General features: G+C 43.2%; 1 protein-coding gene across 13 annotated transcripts in view; it reads right to left on the bottom strand.

The window, feature by feature from the left end:
- The window catches only part of LOC119966444 (sickle tail protein homolog), a 764,531-nt gene that overhangs the window by 248,131 nt on the left and 494,646 nt on the right, over positions 1-21,754 (bottom strand). For 12 of the 13 annotated variants that reach the window (XM_038798122.1, XM_038798124.1, XM_038798119.1 and 9 more), the window contains one exon: positions 6,530-6,725. In XM_038798122.1, coding sequence (XP_038654050.1) covers positions 6,530-6,725 — 196 coding nt within the window. Of the gene's footprint in view, positions 1-6,529; positions 6,726-10,594; positions 10,676-21,754 lie in introns of those variants that run through there. The other variant, XM_038798125.1, reaches the window with a different exon arrangement.

Raw genomic sequence — 21,754 nt, 5'->3', positions numbered from 1 at the left:
ATAGCATGACCAACAAGCTATTTTTTCAAAGATTGCCTCCGCCTCATCTGCTCTGCAGACCTTCCCTTCATCCCCTCCAAGCTAATCGTTTTCCAATGCCATACAGCCTGCTTCTAACTACTTCGAGATTTAGAGATTCATAAACCATTCCAGCCGTTCTTGGCCCAGACAACTGATTTCTTCCCATCTCCACTATATTTTCTCCCACACTCATGAGCCACACTCATTTCCACCACCTCCAGCATGATTCAACCAAACAAATTCTTGCCTCCTAGTATTCCAAAGGGACTATTTCCCCAAGCTACATTCGCAACAATTCTAACATGTTCTACCATTTAAGTTTCCACTTTCCTAGCCTTACCAGTCTCTTTTTAACCATCTTTATCCAATGTTTAACACTTCATTCCATATCAAGACAGTCTGACAGCTCTCCGTTCTTCCTTGAATGTAGTCCATTCAGTCCCCATTCACCACCATCCTCCTTTGCCTGGATGAATTGGCTCTCAAATTGAACAATCTCTTTAACTCCCTTCACTTCCCCCGAATAAAAAGATGTTGCCAAGGGAGCCCTAATGGAAATATTTGCCTCTCCCTCAGGCATGTAGAACATTCTTTGTTCCAGGCCTACTCAGGCTCTCCAGCCCCCCCTCACCATCACTGTTGACAGAACCCTCAACTGGGTCCATTCCATTTCCCTCATTTCTGCCCTCACTATACCCCCAGAGCCACGATAGGGTTCCTGTCTACACCTTCCACCTCCATATTCAACAGATCAGCCACACTCATTTCCACCACCTCCAGCATGATTCAACCAAACAAATTCTTGCCTCCCAGTATTCCAAAGGGGCTATTTGCCCCTCAACACCATGGCCAAGTCCTCATTCACTTCCAACATACCTTCCCAATGCAAACATAGGAGATGCAACGACTGTCCTTTCACCTCATCACTTCTCACCAGCCAAGGAGACAAACATTCCAAGTGAAACAGTGATTCACTAATGAATATTTCAATTTAGCATATTGTATTCACTGTTCACAATGTGACATCCTCACAAAGGGGAGATGAAACATAGCCTGGATGATTGCTGTGTGGAATACCTCAGCAGAGTTTACAAGCATAATCCCTAGATTCTCGTCGCTGTCATTTTAATTCTCTGGACCAATCCCACTCTGATCTCCAATGAAGTTCAATGCAAGTTTGAGGAACAGCTTCTTATCTTTCAGTCAACACTGTACAGCCTTCAGGATTCAACATTGGCTTCAACAATTTCAGATCGGAATCTCTGTCCCCATTTTTATTCTAAAGGTCATACTACTCTTTTCCATTTACACCGTCTCTCGATCAACATTTTGCTTCTTGTTCTATTGTCATCTCTTTTTGGCTTGTACTATCTCTTTTGCCTTTCACAGCCCTTCCCTATCATTCATCTCCTCTCCTTTCCCCCTCATTGTACTTGCTTACAATCAGCTACGAATCTAACTTCTTCCACTTCTGATGAAAGGTGATCGACCAGAAAGTTTAACTTTGTTTCTCTCTCCAATGAGGATACAACCAAACCAGCTGGGTGGCACAGTAGCACAGTGGTTAGCACTGCTGTGTCACAGCGCCAGGGACCCTGGTTCGATTCCCAGCTTGGGTCACAGTCTGTGCAGAGACTGCACGTTCTCCCAGTGTCTGCATGGGTTTCCTCCGGGTGCTTAGGTTTGCTCCCACAAGTCCCAAAAATGTGCTCGTCAGGTGAATTGGATATTCTGAATTCTCCCTCTGTGTACCCGAACAGGCGCCTGAGTGTGGCGACTAGGGGCTTTTCACAGTAACTTCATTACAGTGTTAATGTAAACCTATTTGTGTCACTAATAAAGATTATTATTATTATTTTCAGAATTTCCTGTTTTCATTTACATTAAATCATGTGACATGGTGACCAGACAACTTGGTTTTTCTGTGACAGTCCCGGTCTTTTGCTAAACATCCAAACGTCTTTTTAAAAAATTTGTTAATGGGATGAGGGCATCGCTGGCTGGGCCAGCTTTTATTGTCCATCCCTAAAGACATTTAAGAGACGACCACATTGCTTTGGGTCTGGAGTCACATGTAGGCAACGTCAGATAAGGACACAGATTTTCTTCCCTAAAGGACATTAGTCAACCAGATATGTTTTTACGACAGTCAACATTGGTTTTGTGGTCATCATTAGACTTTCAATTCCAGATTTCTTTTCTTGAATTCAAATTTCACCATCTGTCATGGAGGGATTCAAACTGGGGTCCCCAGAGCATAACTCTGGGTCTCTGGATTACTAATCCAGCAACAATGCCTCTATGCCACTGCCTCTCCTGTCCTGATAACTGGCCTCGGTTTATAGCTTTTCCTTAATTACATGAATCATATCAGAGATTTCTGTCAGCGCTTCACTAGCAGAGGGATTGCATTTAAGAGCTGTGAGGTGATGATGCAGCTGTACAAAACCTTGGTACGGCCACATTTGGATTACTGTGTGCAGTTCTGGTCACCTCATTTTAGGAAGGATGTGGAAGCTTTGGAAATGGTGCAAAGGAGATTTACCAGGATGTTGCCTGAAATGGAGAGTAGGTCTTACGAGGAAAGAACAAAGAAAATTACAGCACAGGAACAGGCCCTTTGACCCTCCCAGTCTGCGCCGATCCAGATCCTTTATCTAAACCTGTCGCCTATTTTCCAAGGATCTACTTCCCTCTGTTCCCCGCCCATTCATATATCTGTCTAGATGCATCTTAAATGATGCTATCGTGCCCGCCTCTAACACCTCCGCTGGCACCCACCACCCTCTGCGTAAAAAACTTTCCATGCACATCTCTCTTAAACTTTCCCCCTCTCACCTTGAAATCATGACCCCTTGTAATTGACACCCCCACTCTTGGAAAAAGCTTGTTACTATCCACCCTGGCATACCTCTCATAATTTTGTAGACCTCAATCAGGTCCCCCCTCAACCTCCGTCTTTCCAACGAAAATAATCCTAATCTACTCAACCTTTCTTCATAGCTAGCACCCTCCATACCAGGCAACATCCTGGTGAACCTCCTCTGCACCCTCTCTAAAGCATCCACATCCTTCTGGTAATGTGGCGACCAGAACTGCACGCAGTATTCCAAATGTGGCCTAACCAAAGTCCTGTACAAAGGTTGAGGGTTCTAGGCCTTTTCTCATTAGAATGGAGAAGGATGAGGGGAGACTTGATAGAGGTTTATAAGATGATCAGGGAAATAGATAGAGTAGACAGTCAGAGACTTTTTCCCCAGGTAGAACAAGCCATTAGAAGGGGACATAAATTTAAGGTGAATGGTAGAAGGTATAGGGGGATGTCAGAGGTAGGTTCTTTACCCAGAGCCTAGTGAGGCATGGAATGCACTGCCTGTGGAAGTAGTTGAGTCAGAAACATTAGGGACCTTCAAGCGGCTATTGGATAGGTACATGGATTACGGTAGAATGATGGGGTGTAGATTAATTTGTTCTTAATCTAGGACAAAAGTTCAGCACAACATCGTGGGCCGAAGGGCCTGTTCTGTGCTGTATTTTCGTATTTTCTAGGTTCTATGTTCACCTTTTTGCACAGTATCAGTGTCTTTTCCCTTCCCATCCTCTCCCCTTCCCCTCGTAATCCATTTGCTGCCAGCAAACCCAAACCAAAACCTTTGACTACACCCTGCGGTGTCACTCACTCGCCAATTGTTAAGCTGCTACAAAGGGATGTTCCCATATGTGCAGAAACCGTTCTCACCAACATCCAGCGGCAAACGGGGACTAATCTTTGGGACTGGTTCTCAATGGGACAGTGTTTTGCTGTCTGGTCAGTTCATCTTTCTGTAGCCTGATTGGGAGGGGGTGCTGGGAGGGAGGCTCCATGACTTTCTATAAATAAACCCTATGACTACCTGGGATCGAGCCAGGAGAGAATATTTTTAGAATCCAATGTGCAAATGAAATAAACAAGGCTTTTTAATGGAGATTGGTCTTACCATCATGCATTATAGAGTAAACTTTGGGAAAAAGATGATTCTGGGACCTTGCGACAAACAAAACTTTGCTTCAGTTTTTTTAAGAAAATGACACAAAATAACTAACCCGGTTGCTTTCAAAATGGAGAGTTATCTTGGTGCAAAGGTCTGATATAAAGATGGGCAACAATCCAGACTGGCTCATCTGACTTTAAAATGTTCTCCTCCAAATTCAAGCTGAGAGAGGTTTGGGGAGGAGGTTGGGTTAGGGTTAGGGGTGCAGAGGCGAGTGAAGTTTTAACATTTTAATATAAGTCACACTGCGATCTTGTGTGAAAAAACAAACATCCTGAAATTTAACACTTCCCATACACTTCAGAGAAACTGGATTCAAAGTAATTCTGTGGAATTGCCCCATCTGAAATGTATCTGTTGACTTTCCAGTAATGACTGCTTAGAGAGAAATATGAAACTAACCACCTAATTAAAAAGGGAAATGCCTTGAAGTCAGGACCCCCCAGGATAGTGGGTTAACACAATGTGTTAAACACATTTTTTACCTCTGGAAGCTAGGTTCAGATCCATCTTACTTTAATGAGATTAAACTCTGAATTTCCCTCCATGAGCCAAAAGGATCACAAGTGAAATGAGCTTGTCCAGCATCTTTCCAAAAGGGAAAATTAAACATTAAGATCTTAGCTAGAGAATCACGGTCACAAATAGTTTGGAAAGTTCTGAGTTCGGAAGACCACGTGCTACCACTTTTAGGAAAGGCTCGCCATATTATGTGCCGCACAGGCACTTAACTAGACAATGTCAGGTCTTCCCCAGAATTAAGGACCCTATGGCAGAAGACCAGCCTGCTCAGAGCTGTTAGCCAATCAGAAATTGGTAGCTTTATTGAATGACATCCATCACCACTGGAGAGGTGATGGATGCTGCTAGTATAAAACCCACCCATTATCACTGGATCACAGGTCACAGGTGAGCGTGGTAGGAAGGGTTTTCTAGTGAAGAGGGTTTTCTGGGAGGCAGCAAAGGCAGACGTGTGGCTCTTAACAGGCCCCCCCCCCCCCTCCCCAATACTGAGTCCCAACACTTAAGCAGGGGTTTATTTTTCTTGCTACCCCATGATAACCCTCCACTTAGTTAATACCAGCAGTGGCGGGGTGAGACCCTGAGTTGGGCCTCAAATGCAGACAGTGCGGTTTCACCAAACCCGTCACAGGAGAAGCCATTAAATTCCACCCAAAGAAATAGATTTTGTACAACTAAAATCAAGGACTGAAGGTCAGTCAGTGGCACAGATCGGGTGTCAGCCATTTACCAGTTACTGAGCCTCGGTGCAATCAACTCTCCAATGACATCTGACAATGTCAATCAAGAAAGCTCTACTCTGTGTGTCAGTGTTATGCAAGTGTCCTTCCTTCCCTCTCTAAACAGTCTATAAAATCCAACACTCAATGCTTCAGAAGGCAGGCAGGTTCACTGGGATAAAAATAGTCAATTAAATATAACATCCATGCTTAAGAGTAGGGTATAAAATGAAAGTATGGATTGGCTCTAGCAGGAGGTTTTTTTTAGGTGCTGTATAACATAAAAATCCAAATAGTACACTCTTCAAAAAATTAAGCTGTTAAATAGTCTCAATTCATCATTATCCATTTCTTCCCATTTAATTTAATAGTATTTTCCCAAAGCATTGCAGTGACAATGTATACTACTACTACAAACAATGAACTTTTAGTGACCAGATGGATAATTTATTGAAAACTTAATGTTAATACACTATAAAACCACTGACGTTTCCTGGCTCCATTAATTTCAGTAGCTATACTATGGACAATAGTAATAGCTGAGGACCGAGCATGGCAGTCACATTAGGTTGGAAGATCCCCAAATGGTTGCTTTAGCAGGAGGCGATTTTGAAATAATTTTACAGGTGAGAGATTATCCAGCGTAGGATTGGGCTTCAAGATTGTGGCTATTAATTACAAAAGACATTCCCATTTTAAAATTTGGCGGGGGGTGTGGGTGGGGGGAGGAGAAAGAGAGAGAGAGAAATCTAGTACAATTGTTCCAGACTCACATAAAAGCACGTCTTACTAACTGGTACAATGACAGTTTTCCAAAAACTAAAGTACCATACCATTCGCTTTGAAGCACCTCATTAAATTTTAAAACACACTATTAAAATTTCCTTGGCATTTCTATTTATAAAGCACTAGACATTGCAGAACTTTTCATTTTGCCGTGAAGAAAACTATGTAATTCTGGCACTATCATTCAGTGCACACAAGGTTCAAAATCCAAATTACACAAGAGAACATGAGAATAACAACTGCCCTAACCTGCTTAGAATTAGTAATACAGCACTTTGTTGATTTAAACTTGGTAACAAAGAAACATTGAAAATGTGCAAGACAAAAATTTCAGCTGCCAAAACCAGTTTTCCGCCTCTCCAGTGGTGTGTAATTCACTTCAGGCAGAATGGTAAATCAAAATGCAAAACACAAGAGTACAATGTACTTGAATTGCCAAGGGCACCTTACCCAGAGATCTGTCCTTTGTCTGATTGGTTGATCGAACAACTGGAAGACTTGCTCGCAAACGGGTCCCCCGATTAAACATATGCGACACCTCTGGTTCCGCCATTGCTTCAAAGGAATCCGCTGATGCAACTGAGAGATGCTCAGTCTGGTCCCCAAGACCAGACTGGGAACTTCTTAAATTCTTTGGGCTTCTGCTCTGCAAGAAGAAAAACATGGATTTTTAAACTGCTATACAAGTCAAACCACTAAAGATCTTTGTGCAACCATGCTGCTGATTACAAACTTCGAAACAAGTCAAGCACAACCGCTGAACACCATGCACTGTTAAAAGTTACAGCATCTACCACAGCCATACTTCTTATTCAGATACAATTGAATTCCTATCCTTTGAATTAATACATTTTCACAATAGTTAGCCATTAACATTGGCAGGGGATGTAAGAGAGAGCTCAGTCATTGAACCAAAACCTGCATAGTAAATCCCAGAAGTACCAATACATTTTTAAAAACTCCATTCCACTTTATAATTCCCTTCCCCTACACTTTATTGAATGAATTGGTCTCCCGAGGGAGAGATGAACTTCAATACATAATTGAGAATATGTTCAGACATTGACCACACTGCCAAGTATGGACTGATGATCAATTGATCATTTTCGATTAACTGTATGAGCCATGAAAAATGCCAAATCCAGATAAAGTGGCATCAAGATGAAATAATAACTGCAAGACATATTTCTAAGATCACAAAGTCCACTCTTGTTCCTCCCCTCTTCCCAAAGTAATCTGGACCTTTCACTAAAGAGAATGGAGAGGAGAACTACATCTGGGTACTCCAAATACCGTTTTAAAGCTGGTTAACAGATGGTGTGCATGTAGTGCAATTGACCATAGCTATAATGCTGTCTATTTTCAGCACAGCACATTTCCCGACTGCCTCAGGTGGCCTGAATGAAATCAAAAAGATTTCAATAAGAACCACATCGAACGATAGATGAAGGAAAGGGTATTGCAGGGATGTTGGAGCAGGGTGGTTAAATCTGAATATAATCGGAACAGCACGGTAGCACAGTGGTTAGCACTGCTGCATCATGTTGCCGAGGACCCCGGTTCAATCCCGGCCCCGGGTCACTGTCCGTGTGGAATTTGCACAGTCTCCCAATGTCTGCATGAGTCTCACCCCCACAATCCAAAAATGTGCAGGATAGGTGAATTGGCCACATTAAATTGCCCCTTAATTGGAAAAAAAGAATGTGGGTACTCTAAATTTAAAAAAATATGTAATTAGGGTGGTGTGATTTGTATAAAAATCCACAAGAATCAGCCTGTCTCTGTGTTGTAACTTCTATGTAATTCTGTGTGAGGATTAAGAATATGCCAAGGAACTACATCAAAAGGACTCCATAATATGTTTCACATTTGAAATTCCCCGTTAAATAGTAAATAAACATAACCATATGTGATCTGGCAACTGTGGAAACCAGTGTGCTATTCAATAACAGCACAGACAGCTTATTTCTTGTTTCCCTCATTTTTAATAAATGGCATTTTAATCATTCACTCAATTAGGTTTTATTACACAACCGTTTTGCTCCCAAGATCGGAGCTTTACAGTTCAATATGAATATCTTTTCTGCAGGGGTTCTCTCTACAAATTACCAGAACTCCAACTAAAATCTTCAAAGATGGCAAAACAACTATTAATATCAAGTGTGCCCGAACAGGAGCATGGTGCGACAGTAGATGCCAGATCAGGCCTCCCACACGCTGCCCGACAGCCATAATGCCTCACAAAGTCTACACAGGTCTCGCGGGTATTGTGATCGATTTTAAAATCCACTTACTCATGCTGACCCGGGACCTATCGGGCTCCCAGCATCTACTACCCTTTTCAGGGAGACCCAGCCGGGTGGCGTTAGTATTGGTCCACACAAACCTGGACCAGATGGAACGACACCCGGGCTACTGAAGGTTTCTGGGTGGACAGGACAGTGCAGGATCACCCCTTGGCCCTCCCACTTGAACATGGGTACCTTGGCACTGTCAAGGTGCCTGGGTGGCACTGCAAAGCCAGCAGAAGCACTGTTAGGGATGCACTGCCAAGGGTCAGGGCCTCGGGGGGGCCATGCCCATGAAAGAAGGATGGAGGGGCACATGAAGGGTGAGCGGGGATTCTCTGATCCTGAGGCTAAGTGTTGACGCTGTCGTAAACGCCGTTGCGTTTCCCGACGGTGTCAAGATGGCCTTAGGAGCAGCAATTCTGACTCCTACAGGGGGCCAGCACGGCACTGGGGCGACCCACGCCGCTTCAGCTGCCGATCCCAGCATCAGATGGGCGCCGCGGGTCCGCGCATGCGCAGTGGGGCGGGCACCATTGCCACGCATGCGCGGTGGCTCCCTTCTCCGCGCCGGCCCCAACATAACATGGCGTAGGGCTACAGGGGCCACTGCAGAACAAAGGAGGCCCCCAGCTCGAGAGGCCGGATCGCCAATAGGTAGGCTCCGATCGCGGGACAGGCCACAGCGGAGGACCCCCCGGGGTCAGACCCCCCTCTCCCCCCCACCAGGCTGCTGCCGGATCCAATCACGTCGAGGTCCTGACGGGTGAGACCAGGTTAGAACGGCGCTGGTGGGACTCGGGTTTTTTTGTACGGCTGATCGGTCCATCCCAGGCCGAGAATCGCCCGGGGGGGGGGGGCATAGAGCGGCCCCCAACTGGCACCGCATCAATGCCAATGGCACCAATTCTCCGCTCTCCGGAGAATCGCGTCCTGCCGGCAGAGGGGCGTGGCGGGGTTCGCACGACCCCCTGGGGATTCTCCGACCCCGCGCAGGCTCGGAGAATCCCGCCCAAAGCATTTCAATTAATCACAACCAGAGTCATTTTGGAAGTAGATGTGTTTGTCATTTCAAGCTTAATCAATGGAATCTTTCAAAGTGGAATGTTTTTATTGGATTCACACCATTGCACTAAATTTTACTGGGAATTAGAAAATCCATTGAGCTGTTCTCTCTAACGTTTTAGATGTTAAGTCAATTACCCCTTCAGGATCAGCAGCAAAGAAGAATCTTCCATCACTGCTTGAGCCCAGGTAGTAACTTCTAAAGAATAGAAATAACTACAAAATAAGATTGCAACAGCTCAAACTGTAACTGCAGATTCTAATGGCAAGCTTCACCTATAGTGAGGGATTGAGGGTGGCAGAATGTTGATTCAACTAACTTGCCTACACTTACTACATAGGAACGATGGTCATTGAAGAGTAGATATTGGCACGGAATATAAATTTTGAAGGGAATCAAACAATTACTCTCAAAATCTCCCATGCATTTCGACAGAAGAAAACAGTTGTAGATAATCTGATCACATGCGTTAGTGAGTCATAACATCCACATTAGTATGTTAAATTAGTTAGGACTGAGAGAAAACACAGAACGCTCTTCTTAGATTTGAATTATAAATTGGAACCATAAAATTGATGCGTAGAAGTGTGTCAACAAACAAAACATAATCTGTCCAGTTTGGTTTTAAAAATTATTTTTGGGTTTATTTTTTTCAACACCACTGATCAAAACTATGTAGGCAGGGAACCTGCACCAGACCTCTGGCACTTTAACCAGTAGTCAATAGGCAATGCTGAAGAATGGTCTTGGGAAATTCCTTCTAATCGTTGAACCCACCATTTTGTTTTTTGGCCCCATATGGACTATCATCCTGGCTGCACAATTAGAGAACTTGCATGTACAAGCCCAACCTTCAATCCCTTGCAGGTTAGAATGCCAAAAGACTGTGCCATTCTATCTTCGCAAGTCCGGTTTTAAAACTGGTGTTCAGATTTACTTCACAAAATAGGAGCCTGTAAACTAATTGTCAGATTTTTATGTACACCTTGTGGAGCTTATATAAATCAATAGTTATTAGGCAGCAGCAGACCCCAATCAGACAGGCAGAGATCTCCAAAATGCTTTGTCAACTTCAAACTGCATATTACGCGAAATGCAGGCAAACAAACTGCAGTTGTCAATCAAAAAGAAAGAGGACAAGAAAGGAAGTAAGGTACTAACTCTCTGAGACGACTCAAGTTTCAGCAAAAACATTTGCATGTCAAGCTCTGACTGAAGAGCGGCCAACATGCATTGCAAAGTCTGTGATTGACAAGAAAGGATGAAAATAAGTGAGCGTTATACAAGAACATCTTTGTAGAACATCATCTGAGAAGTGAATTTTGTAACAGTGAAGAGAAACAGATAAAATCATTAATGCACACCACTACTTCACACCAACTCTTTGAAGTGGCACTTAACAACAATCTAGATTATTCCTAACATTTAGATTCTGGGGTCAAGAAATGTTGCCACATATGGAAGAAAGGTTGCTTTCCCTGAAATTTAACCACTTTAACAAATTACATTTTCAAGAGGATAAGGACACATGTGAAAATTACAGATCCGCAATTTTACTAAGTTAGCAAGAGGAAAAGGCACTGAAATAAAGATACACAGACTTGTGAACTGGAAGATAGAGCAATTTAAGAAGCAACAACATTTTAGGCAGATGTGCCTTTGCACCCAGGATGGTTGTGCTGGTGAAGTCAGGTGATATATGTCTAACTGTATTAATAAATCAGTCCCATCAAAATACCACAGCATTCACACTCCACAGAAAAAAGTCTACTTGTATGATTTATCCTGGTGTAAGTTTATGCCTAGAAATATATTGTCGACCAATGACGGAAGAATTTTGGGATTCTACACAAGCCTGCAGTTTCTCACATGGCAGCAACAACAACGGGAAGGCAGAGACCGGGAGGATTTTGTGCTCTGCAGAGTTCCTTGTCTGTTAAACCTCTTATAACCATTTGGTGAATGAGATGACCAAGGGTCAATTCTTCCTCTGCAATCCACACTTTTCCAGCTTGCAAGTTGCTCAGCCATGTCATTTTGGGATTTTTACTTGCAAGTCAGATTTGCAGTGCAGTTTGCGGGCACATTGCAGTGTGTGAAGATTGTGTATGCCGAGAAGAACCCGTTTGAGGACATAATATCCCAGCTCCCAGTGATTAAAGGCACCCTAAATCTCACCTTTCCCAGCCTCCCCCCCTCATCAATCACTCACCGTACCGGTCCATGCCCCCTCAGATTGCCCATGCCAGCACTATGCCCCCCATGTATCCTCCAGAGCCGCACATCCAGTATATACTAGCTACAATCTTCAGATTCCATGCAGTAGCAAATGGAAAATATTTTACATTCCTTTGGAAAAAAAATTAAGATCTCACCATCTATCAAAGGCATTGGTACAGAGGAAAAAATTCCATCTGCCATGTGAAACAATATTTGTAACCAACAAACCAGATTCCACATCAAATACAGAAAAACGGTTAGTGCAACTTTTTGAAACTAATTTATTCTCAGAACTGGACACTTATTGGGCTGAAAACCATTACTACTTGAAACCCGAAGCACTAACAATAACTAGAGAGGGCAGCACGGTGGCCTAGTGGTTAGCACAACCGCCTCACGGCGCTGAGGTCCCAGGTTCGATCCCGGCTCTGGGTCACTGTCCGTGTGGAGTTTGCACGTTCTCCCCGTGTCTGCGTGGGTTTCGCCCCCACAACCCAAAAATGTGCAGAGTAGGTGGATTGGCCACGCTAAAGTGCCCCTTAATTGGAAAAAATAATTGGGTAATCTAAATTTATAAAAAAAAAAACAATAACTAGAGGTGTCCAAGTGATATACTACTCTCTCAGAAGGAAAGAACAGAATATGCTCATTTCAATTGCACATCAAAATACCTCTGTCAATGTAAGGGAGCAAATAAAAACAAATTCAGCCAGAGCCACTTAAATCACAGTAGAAAAGATGACAACACATTCTGACAGAGTGTTTTGTAACATGTTCCATTGCATTATGCTGTTTTCTCCATGGAAAAAGACACTAATGCATGTGAGCAAGTCTGGTCAATGTAAGCGTCAACTTATCTTTTAAAAGGGCGATGTGTGGCACAGTGGTTAGCAGTGCTGCATACTGCGCTGAGGACCCGGGTTCGAATCCTGCTCTGGATCACTGTCCGTGTGAAGTTTGCTCATTCTCCCCGTGCCTGCATGTGTTTCACCCCCACAACCCAAAGATATGCAGGTTAGATGCATTTGCCATGCTAAATTGTCCCTTAATTGGAAAAAAAAAAATTGGGTACTATAAATTTATTTTTTAAAACTTACCTTTTAAGAACAAATCCTTCAGAAGCAATGATAAAGACAGCATTTGAAGACACAGAATTTGGCATTAGGATGGGGGGGGGGGGGGGGGGGTGTGGAGAGAAAGATACAAAACTCTTGCAATCCTTCTTCTTGCTTGATGGTAAAACTAGTGGGTAAATGAGTAAGAGCAGACATAAAACTTTGGAATGAAAGTGAACATTGGCAAAACCAAAGTGGTTCACATGTCAAAATCACCAATAAATATTCATATATTAATCGAAGGAAGAGAACTCGAATAGATGCAGAAGCATAATATCTTCAAGTAGAAGATGCAACAAAGAAATAAGAACAAGGATCGGAATGGAAAAGGTCATATTCAATTTAAGAAGTACTTGCTAGAGGGCTAAATATTCAACTGAGAAAGCGACTTCCAAAGAGCTCAATTTGAAAAGTTGGATGCATGTGAGAATTTGACCTTAATGAAGAAGACTTACTAAATAGCTTTGAAATATGGGTTTGGAGAAGGAGGAAAATGACAGAAAAAGTAACAAATTATGAAATGCTGAGGAGAGGAATTTGTTCCACATATTAAAGAAAAGGCAGAGAGACTGGGCAGGACACATTTTAAGAGGAAATAAATTTGTAAGACACTTTATGGAGGGACGATTTCAAGAAAAAAAGGGAGGCAGACAGATGAGAGAATGTCAATGCCAGATGGCTTGAAAAATTGAAGGATTCTGGGTAAATGAAAAGAAGGCACAGGATAGATAGAGAGCCCACTACGTGCCAAGGACTTCTCTTTGGGCAGAGCATGCACGTTGATGACGACGACCAGCATCTCTCCAAAACCTCAAGCCCCCCTAACATATCTCTGACTTCTCCAATTAGTGCCTCTTGGCCATCACTCCAAAATGGATGCGTGCCTTCAGCTGCCTAAGCCGGAGGGTCTAGAATTCTATTCCTCAAGCTCTCCTTCCTTCTTTAAGATGCTCTGTAAAATCTTGCTTTTAGTCACTTCGCCAATACCTCATATGGCTCGGTGTCCAATTTTGTTAAGTGCCTTGGGATATTTTACTACATCAGAGGTGTTAAACAAATGTATGTAGTTATTGGTAACAAACTCAGAAATTTGGGTCTATCTATTCAGAGGATGTGACTCTTCAGATAAAGCAGAACTGAGATCTGTCCAGAATTCAACATTGTAAACAAGATTTTTAGCATGTGGCACTTATTATAGGGTCACAAAGGCAAAGCAATTCTTATAACAGCCATAGCAAAAGTTGAAGGAAGGTGTGGACAAATTGAATAATCATGAACTAAGTCAACTGTTGTATAGAATTTGCCGTTCTAAGACCATTTCACCTGTACAGTGCCACATCACATGGGGATCAGAACCAATTAAGTACAAGTAGTGCCTACACCACTGAAAGGCTGATCACTAACCAAATCAATAATAGATGCTACAGTAAGCATTAACTAGTTCATGTGCTGAATATGAGTGCCTTTTGAAGAAAAAAATTAGGAATAACTCCAAAGATCAGAACTTGTTATGAATACATTTAATTTTTAAAAAATAAATTTAGAGTGCCCAATTAATTTTTTCCAATTAAGGAGCAATTTAGCGTGGCCAATCCACCTACCCTGCACATCTTTGGGTTGTGGAGGCGAAACCCATGCAAACACGGGGAGAATGTGCAAACTCCACACGGACAGTGACCCAGAGCCAGGATCGAACCTGGGACCTCGGCGCCGTGAGACAGCAGTCCTAACCACTGCGTCATCATGCTGCCCTATGAATACATTTAATTGATGTATGTGTACATTACAAAAGCATCTGGGCAATAAATATCCGTATATATATCTAATGGAAATCGGTCATTATTTTCTCATCATTCTTTTCCTTCAGTTCACGAAGGGCTAAATTGTATACTCAGAAAAAGAATTGAAAAATAATCACATCAAAACTGTTGATTTTGCACTGATGTGCATTTCTTAAACTCCAACTTTTATGGGCTAAGAAAACAAACAACTTCACACTTTGAATGAAACTTTATTTCAAAACGGCAGACTGCCAATTCAAAGAGCCTTCAGAATTAATGGCCATGTTAACAAGTACAAGTGGATCAACAGCAGAAGCAAAATCAGAACTCACTGGAAATACACAGTAGGTTCACTGGAGTCTGGAAAGCAACGTAACAGGTTGATGTTTCAGCATACTTTGAGATGGGAGAGGTTATGAGTTTCTGCCCAACATCAATATCCTCAGCCCTTCCTCTTTCTTACTTACATGCTGTACTATGGCAACATCATCTGAAATGCAGCAAACGTTTCCACATGCCTGCTGGTGATATTCAGCTCTACCTTACCACCACCTTATTTGACCCTTCCACTGTCTTCAAGTTGTGTCACTGCTTTTTTGGCATCCAGTACTTTATGTACAGAACTTTCCTCCAATTAATCAGTGGGAAGACCGTGCCATTGTCTTTGGTCCCAGCCACAAACTCCATTCCATAACTCTTGGCTCCATTCCTCTCCCTCTCAACTGTCCAAGGGTGAACCAGGTTGTACACCATCTTGGGTGTGATACCTGACCCCGAAAAGAGCTTCTGGCCACACCCACCCAGGCCAGGACTCAGCCCTGTCCCAGCTCATCTGCTGCTGAAACTCTCATTTATGCCTTTGTTCTACAATTAGAGGGGCTGTTTAGCACAGGGCTAAATCGCTGGCTTTGAAAGCAGACCAAGCAGGCCAGCAGCACGGTTCGATTCCCATAACAGCCTCCCCGAACAGGTGCCAGAATGTGGTGACTAGGGGCTTTTCACAGTAACTTAATTTGAAGCCTACTCGTGACAATAAGCGATTTTCATTTCATTTTATTTCAATTTAGCTATTCAAATTCACTTATACTGACCTTCCATAAAACTCTGCTGCCAAATGTCCCAACTCTCATCAAGTCTTTTGCACCTATTACGCTCATTCGCGCTGATCTACATTGGTTCTCAATTAAAGCAACGCCCAAAATGGAAATAGAGTTGACCAAGTTCCTGTATTACTTGCCAAAAGACAGTATCAGGAGTTACAAACCAAGTTTTGGTTCGGTTATCTGCAATATAATTCAGGTGAACTCTCGAGAGCTCAATGAGAGTCACCGGGGCTGATTTCTGCTTTTCCAAGGCCCTTAAAATGCACTACCACACCTCCATAGGGCTCTTGATTTGAATATGTTGGGAGGGGGGAGGGGGGGGTGGTCTCCTGCACATTACAGGTGGGCATATTCTGTGCCTATTTAAAGGCCTGCCTGAAAATTACATCACATACAACTTGGGCAGGGAAGGCTCCCTTATTCCCATCTTTACTGGCAGTCACACTCACCCAGTATCTGATGGTTATTATTGAAATAGACTTTCAAATGAAACTTCCTTATTGTTTGTTTGTTTTTTCTTTTTTTTATATAAGTTTAGAGTATCCAATTCATTTTTTTCCAATTAAGGGGCAATTTAGCGTGTCCAATCCACCTACCCTGCACATCTTTTGAATTGTGGGGGCGAAACCCACACAAACACGGCCTCATTGTTTGTTTGATGCTGAAAACAAACTGGTTATTACTGTCCCAGACAGGTTTATTTCAATATAAATTTACATAGATTGGACTGTATTGACAAATACCCGACTGTATTAAGGAAGTACTTTTCGTTTAATTGTTTCTGCTGGTGCTTTGAATTACATAGAATTACCAAGAATAGACAGAACAGAAAAAGGGGTTTCGACCCAACTCATCCACATTGGCTCTGAAGAAGACGCATACGGACTCCAAATGATGAGCAGGATTCTCCCTCCGTTCACAGCAGTGGGATTCTTACATCCCGCTGTAGTGAATGAGAGATTTGGCCGAATGTCAAATTCTCAGTCACCGCCAGCAGTGGTATTAGGGCGGACCCACAATGAGGATCCCAATCGTTAACTCTGTAGCTCTTGTCCACCAATGCTGCCAGACCTGCTGAATTTTTCCGGCATGTTCTGTTTTCATTTCAGATTAGCAGCTTCAGCAGTACTTGGCTTTTATCTACATTGGCATTTATACTCCATACAACCTCGCCATTCTTCACCTAACTCCAAGATATTATTCTATTCCTTTCTCCCCCTCTGTAATTACCTGGCCTTTCCTTCACTGCAACTATGATATTCACCTTGCAAAAGTAAGTTCTACAATTTAATCGTTCGGCGTAAAGACATTTCTCTTTAATTCCCTGTTGGGTTTATTTGTGATTCTTATATTTACAGTGCAGTTGCTAGTTTTGATGTCCAAAAGTGGAAACACCTTGCTGTCGAACCTATCAAATCTATTCATAATTTCAAAAGATCTCACTCGGGACAGTCAGACAGTTCAGGAGAAAAGAGCCCAAACCTGTTCAGTCTTTCTGGATAGGTATAACCTATTCTAGGTCTAACCTATTCTGGTATCATGCAGTGCTTCTATAGGCACGAATCACCAGAACCGCACTAAGTGCTTCCACCAGCGGGAAAACCAGAGTGATGGTGTTGGGAGCAATCCTGATGTGCCATGTTGTGGCACCTGGAAAATCTTTTTATCTGAATTGGCTTATTTGCGCCATTCCATGGCACACCAGGGTCCGCACTGCAACAGAGAGGGTAGGACCTAAGCTCTCTGACAGATCCTGTACCTCCAAGATCGGAGCACTGTTTTTAATGGGTGCTCTGACCTTGAAAGACAGCTGCAGCCCATCCCCCACCAGATTGCGGGCCGGCACCCCCTCAGCATAATCGCTAGCAAGGCCTATTCTCTCTCCTCCCTCGGGTCCGAACCCTTCTTCAGCTCCTCCTCCCCCACCCCCCTCCCGAGTTTTGATCTGCATTACTAACGTTCAATTTCTTGCCCCATTGCCTATTAAAAGCTTTCTGATTGACAGATCGAGGCAGTTTTGAAGAGGAGATTATTTATTTATATAGCTCTACAGGGATCCATTAACTCAGGTGTTTTTCTGTTAACTGCAGTTTTTAATTAATGAGTCTGTCTCTTTGTTCTCGTGCTTCTGAGAAAATGCAGGGGCAGTTTACACAGCTGCACTTACCTTCTTTTTCAGGAGGTCCACCTTCTTTCTTCAATGTGGGTCAGTGATGTTGGGCACCTGTTAAATATGGCATCCAGATATGAAGGTAGGACCCATACCATCATGCCCATCCCACCACAAAATAAGGAGCTAAACCCCTCGTGCATGAGTAATGTGGTTGGGGCATGATTTCCCACCGGACTCCGCAGCAAGAAATATTCCCCATCCCTGGGAGAATTCCACCCAATGGCTCGTTCTTCCTCTGTAATGCTGTTTCAAAATTTACAAAAACAAACATAACTCCGGCCCAAGCTACTCAGTGATGTAAAATGCCGATTCCTTCTCTTGTGCCTTTTCATCTCTGGAATCCAAAGTGATCATCTCTGATATAGTTTGGTGCTTTCCATCCACTCACTTTGTTACAATTCAATTCTTTTTTTTGATAAATTTAGATTACCCAGTTCATTTTATCCAATTAAGGGGCATTTAGCGTGGCCAATCCACCTACCCTACACATCTTTTGTGTTGTGGGGGTGAAACCCATGCAAACACGGGGAGAATGTGCAGACTCCACACACACTGACCCAGAGCCGGGATCGAACCTGGGACCTCAGCGCTATGAGGCAGCAGTGCTACTCACTGTGCCACCGTGTTGCCCCCTTTGTTACAATTCTGAATACAACCTTCAATGCATGGGCAATCAGACAAATTGCACGAAAGTCAGAATCTCAGCATGCCATTCACTTCCTTCTTCAGGTGATCGTAATTGGGGCGGGGTTAGATAGGCAAACTTACTGCCACATTGAAAGCAGGGGTGGAAGGTAAAGAATTTTTCTTTGCAGAACTACTCTGTAAACTACACAAGTTCTACCATGTTCATTTCTGGTTTGTGTCGCACAATGGCAATGTGATGTCATGCAAATGTCTGCACATTATTCTCTGAAGGCTGAAAGAAACCTGAAAATCGGTATGACAGGAGTGATTAAATTTGCATAGTGTGATATAATCTGTATACCATCATCCTGACATTCACAGCGTTGAAGGACTGCATCGTGGGACACTTTAAAAGCCAATGCTGCTTCTTCATTTATTAGTAAAGTCACCATAGTCCCAAATGACCATGGGCTGCTTTTCCCTTTAAGGTGATTTAACCTGAGGATCACCACACCTCAGGTGAGGCGCAAGGTTGAGAAGGCAGGGCCTTTATGAATAACCTCAGCTGGTACAGGAATTGAATCCTAACTTGGCCTTATTTTACATCACAAACCAGCTGTCTAGCCAACTGAGCTGAACCGGCCCCTTTTTCATATTTTACTTTAGTTCTGAAGAGAAATCTCTGAAGGATCATATCACATCACTTTATATATGATGGTTTTGAATTTATAAAACATAACTAGCATAATTAATGCTGTGATTTAACAATTAGAGGTAGTTAAATATCTGGTCGAGTAAATACTGGGCCAGCTAAAGAACGGCAATAAGTAATTTACATCAGGAATTTTGGAGTGCTGTTGGATTTTCCCACCAAATTAGCTCTCCAGTCAATAATGTGAGTGGGGAGCTGCGGTCACACTGACATTGACCTCCCGGGCGGTGGAGGTAGCAATACTGTATACTGGTGCATTCCATTATACATGCCAAGATCTCTGATCGTCAACCTCCGATGCCCATTTTTGAAGAACACACAGGTAAAATTGGTACTTCTTAAATCAGTACAAACTAAACACTGAACCAAGATGCCATTTTAGTTACAATTGAAAAAGAAAGTCAAAAGAAAACGGTTTCGTAATGGTTTGAAGCTGACATAGAGCAACAATGTTTCACTTTTGCCAATGTCAACTCATAGTTGGCAGTGCTATCCAGCCTGTTAGGCAACACTGTAATTCCAAAGGACATTGCAGTGAAGTCACATTCACTTGCAAAGTGACAGACAAAAGGTAATTTATGCTAACATTAAAATTAGTCTTTAACAAATTTGAGGCTCAAATAATATTTTTCAATTGAAAGCATTTTACTACAGCCATTCAGAAAATAAAATTTCCAGCTCATAAGTCAAGCCATCCAAACACATTGTAGATATGATAAAGAAATGAACAAATAGTCACTGTCCTACCTTATTTCATGCGCAAGCATTTGAGACATACTCGGCACTAAACACTTCCAATGCAGCCAAGAACTCCTGCAATAACTGTCCTTTGCTTTTGCACAAAGTTTCAAAGTGCATAACTTCTACAAAATTTGTATATTTAGCTCAAAACTGTTGAAGAGACGTGAGAACTAAAAATGCTTTATAAAGCATTCCACGATGACATGAAATTTTAATATAGATTAAATGTCAGAGAGGGAATGCTATTCAGTTAAACTGCACAGAATAGAAATTCAAGTTTGAAGGAACAACCAACCCACAGAGCGAATCACAATCTCCTTTTATGGCTTGATTACTAGTCGTAGTCAAGTGTCAAACAGAGATGATTTATGAGTAAAATTGCCTGAAACTACATAGAACATCAAAATGCTGTTGGGAAGTTATAGGTTAAAACATCTTGTGAGCCATGCATTCAAAATCTTCGGGTAATGTCTATTTTATTTTGCTCGTTGAGTGCATTTACATACAACAGTACAAATCTAATGCAAAGCGTGGAACTAAAATCACGGGAGTGATTTACTGACTGTTCGTGGTGGCAGGATATTCCGGTCCCAAGCCGGCGCACGGATTTCCCGGCGACGAGTAGTCAATGGGAAATCCTGGTGACAACGCTGGGACCGGTAGATCCTGCTGGCGTGCCACCTCCGCCGCCGAAAGACGCGCGCCAGGTTAGTGAGTAAATCCCACCCTATGTTGCCCTTCACGGCAAATAGTAATCCAGCATAGGCATCACTTAACTTAGCTTCTGTTTTCACGCAGCAACCTCTCATCCTTGGTGACTTCAATCTCCATCTCAATTGTTGCTACCCATTGTTCCTCTGATTTCACTACCTTCCTCAAATTCTCCTTCCATGCAAACGCTCCAACACATATTCACAGCCATACCCTCTATCTTGTGTTCTCAAGTAACCTCTCTACACCATCAACTGGGGCGACATGATGGCGTAGTGGTTAGCATTGCTGCCTCACGGTACAGAGGACTGGGTTCAATCCCGGCACCGGGTCACTGTCCATGTGGAGTTCGCACATTCTCCCTGTGTCTGCGCATGTCTCACCCCCACAACCCAAAGATGTGCAGGGTAGGTGGATTGGCCACGCTAAATTGCCCCTTAATTGGAATTTTTTTTTTAAAGTCTCAACTTATATAGTCAAGGGCCAGCTCCGCTGTTTCCTCACATCCATCACGATTCACATCCTCCAAATCCATCGGCGCGATTCTCCCAAAAAATGTCTAAGTTCATTTGTGGCGGGTTATTCAGAGAGTCTCCCGCAGTCTCTGCCAGCGAGTTCCCCACCACTATTCAATTACACTTGGGAGTTTCTACCGGTTTAGCCCAAACTTTGAATTTTGTTTTAGAACTGGGGAGCTGAACTCAGATCTGGCCACCATTTTGAAAGGGTGCCCTGATCTCTAAGTGAGCTTGTGGGTCCCTCACATCCCCACCCATGGGTAACGCCATCCCCCACACAAAGTCACTAAGCCACCCCCCAACAAGTGAGGACACACTGCTATGGGGTCCTTTGGGGGCCCCCCGATCTTTAGCCCCCGCACCACCCCCCCCTCCAAAGCTCCCTTACAGCACCCTTTCCCTTCTAGGACCCCTACTCTTCACCTCCCCCAAGCCGCTGGTAGGCCCCTACTTACCTGCCCTGTACACCACCACCCTTCAAACACCCTCTGCACCCTCCTTTCATGGTACGGCTCCCGTCGGGCCCTGACCCTTGGCAACCACTTTGGCACCCTCACACTTGCACCCTAGCAGTGCTCCAGCCAGCATGACAGTGCGAGGTTGGCAGTGCCAAGGTGCCA

This window comes from Scyliorhinus canicula, chromosome 5 (genome assembly GCF_902713615.1).
Source record: "Scyliorhinus canicula chromosome 5, sScyCan1.1, whole genome shotgun sequence".
In the NCBI taxonomy this organism is placed as follows: domain Eukaryota; kingdom Metazoa; phylum Chordata; class Chondrichthyes; order Carcharhiniformes; family Scyliorhinidae; genus Scyliorhinus; species Scyliorhinus canicula.
The sequence above is the reverse complement of the archived record's forward strand: the minus strand, read 5'-3'. Positions and strand labels throughout refer to the sequence as shown.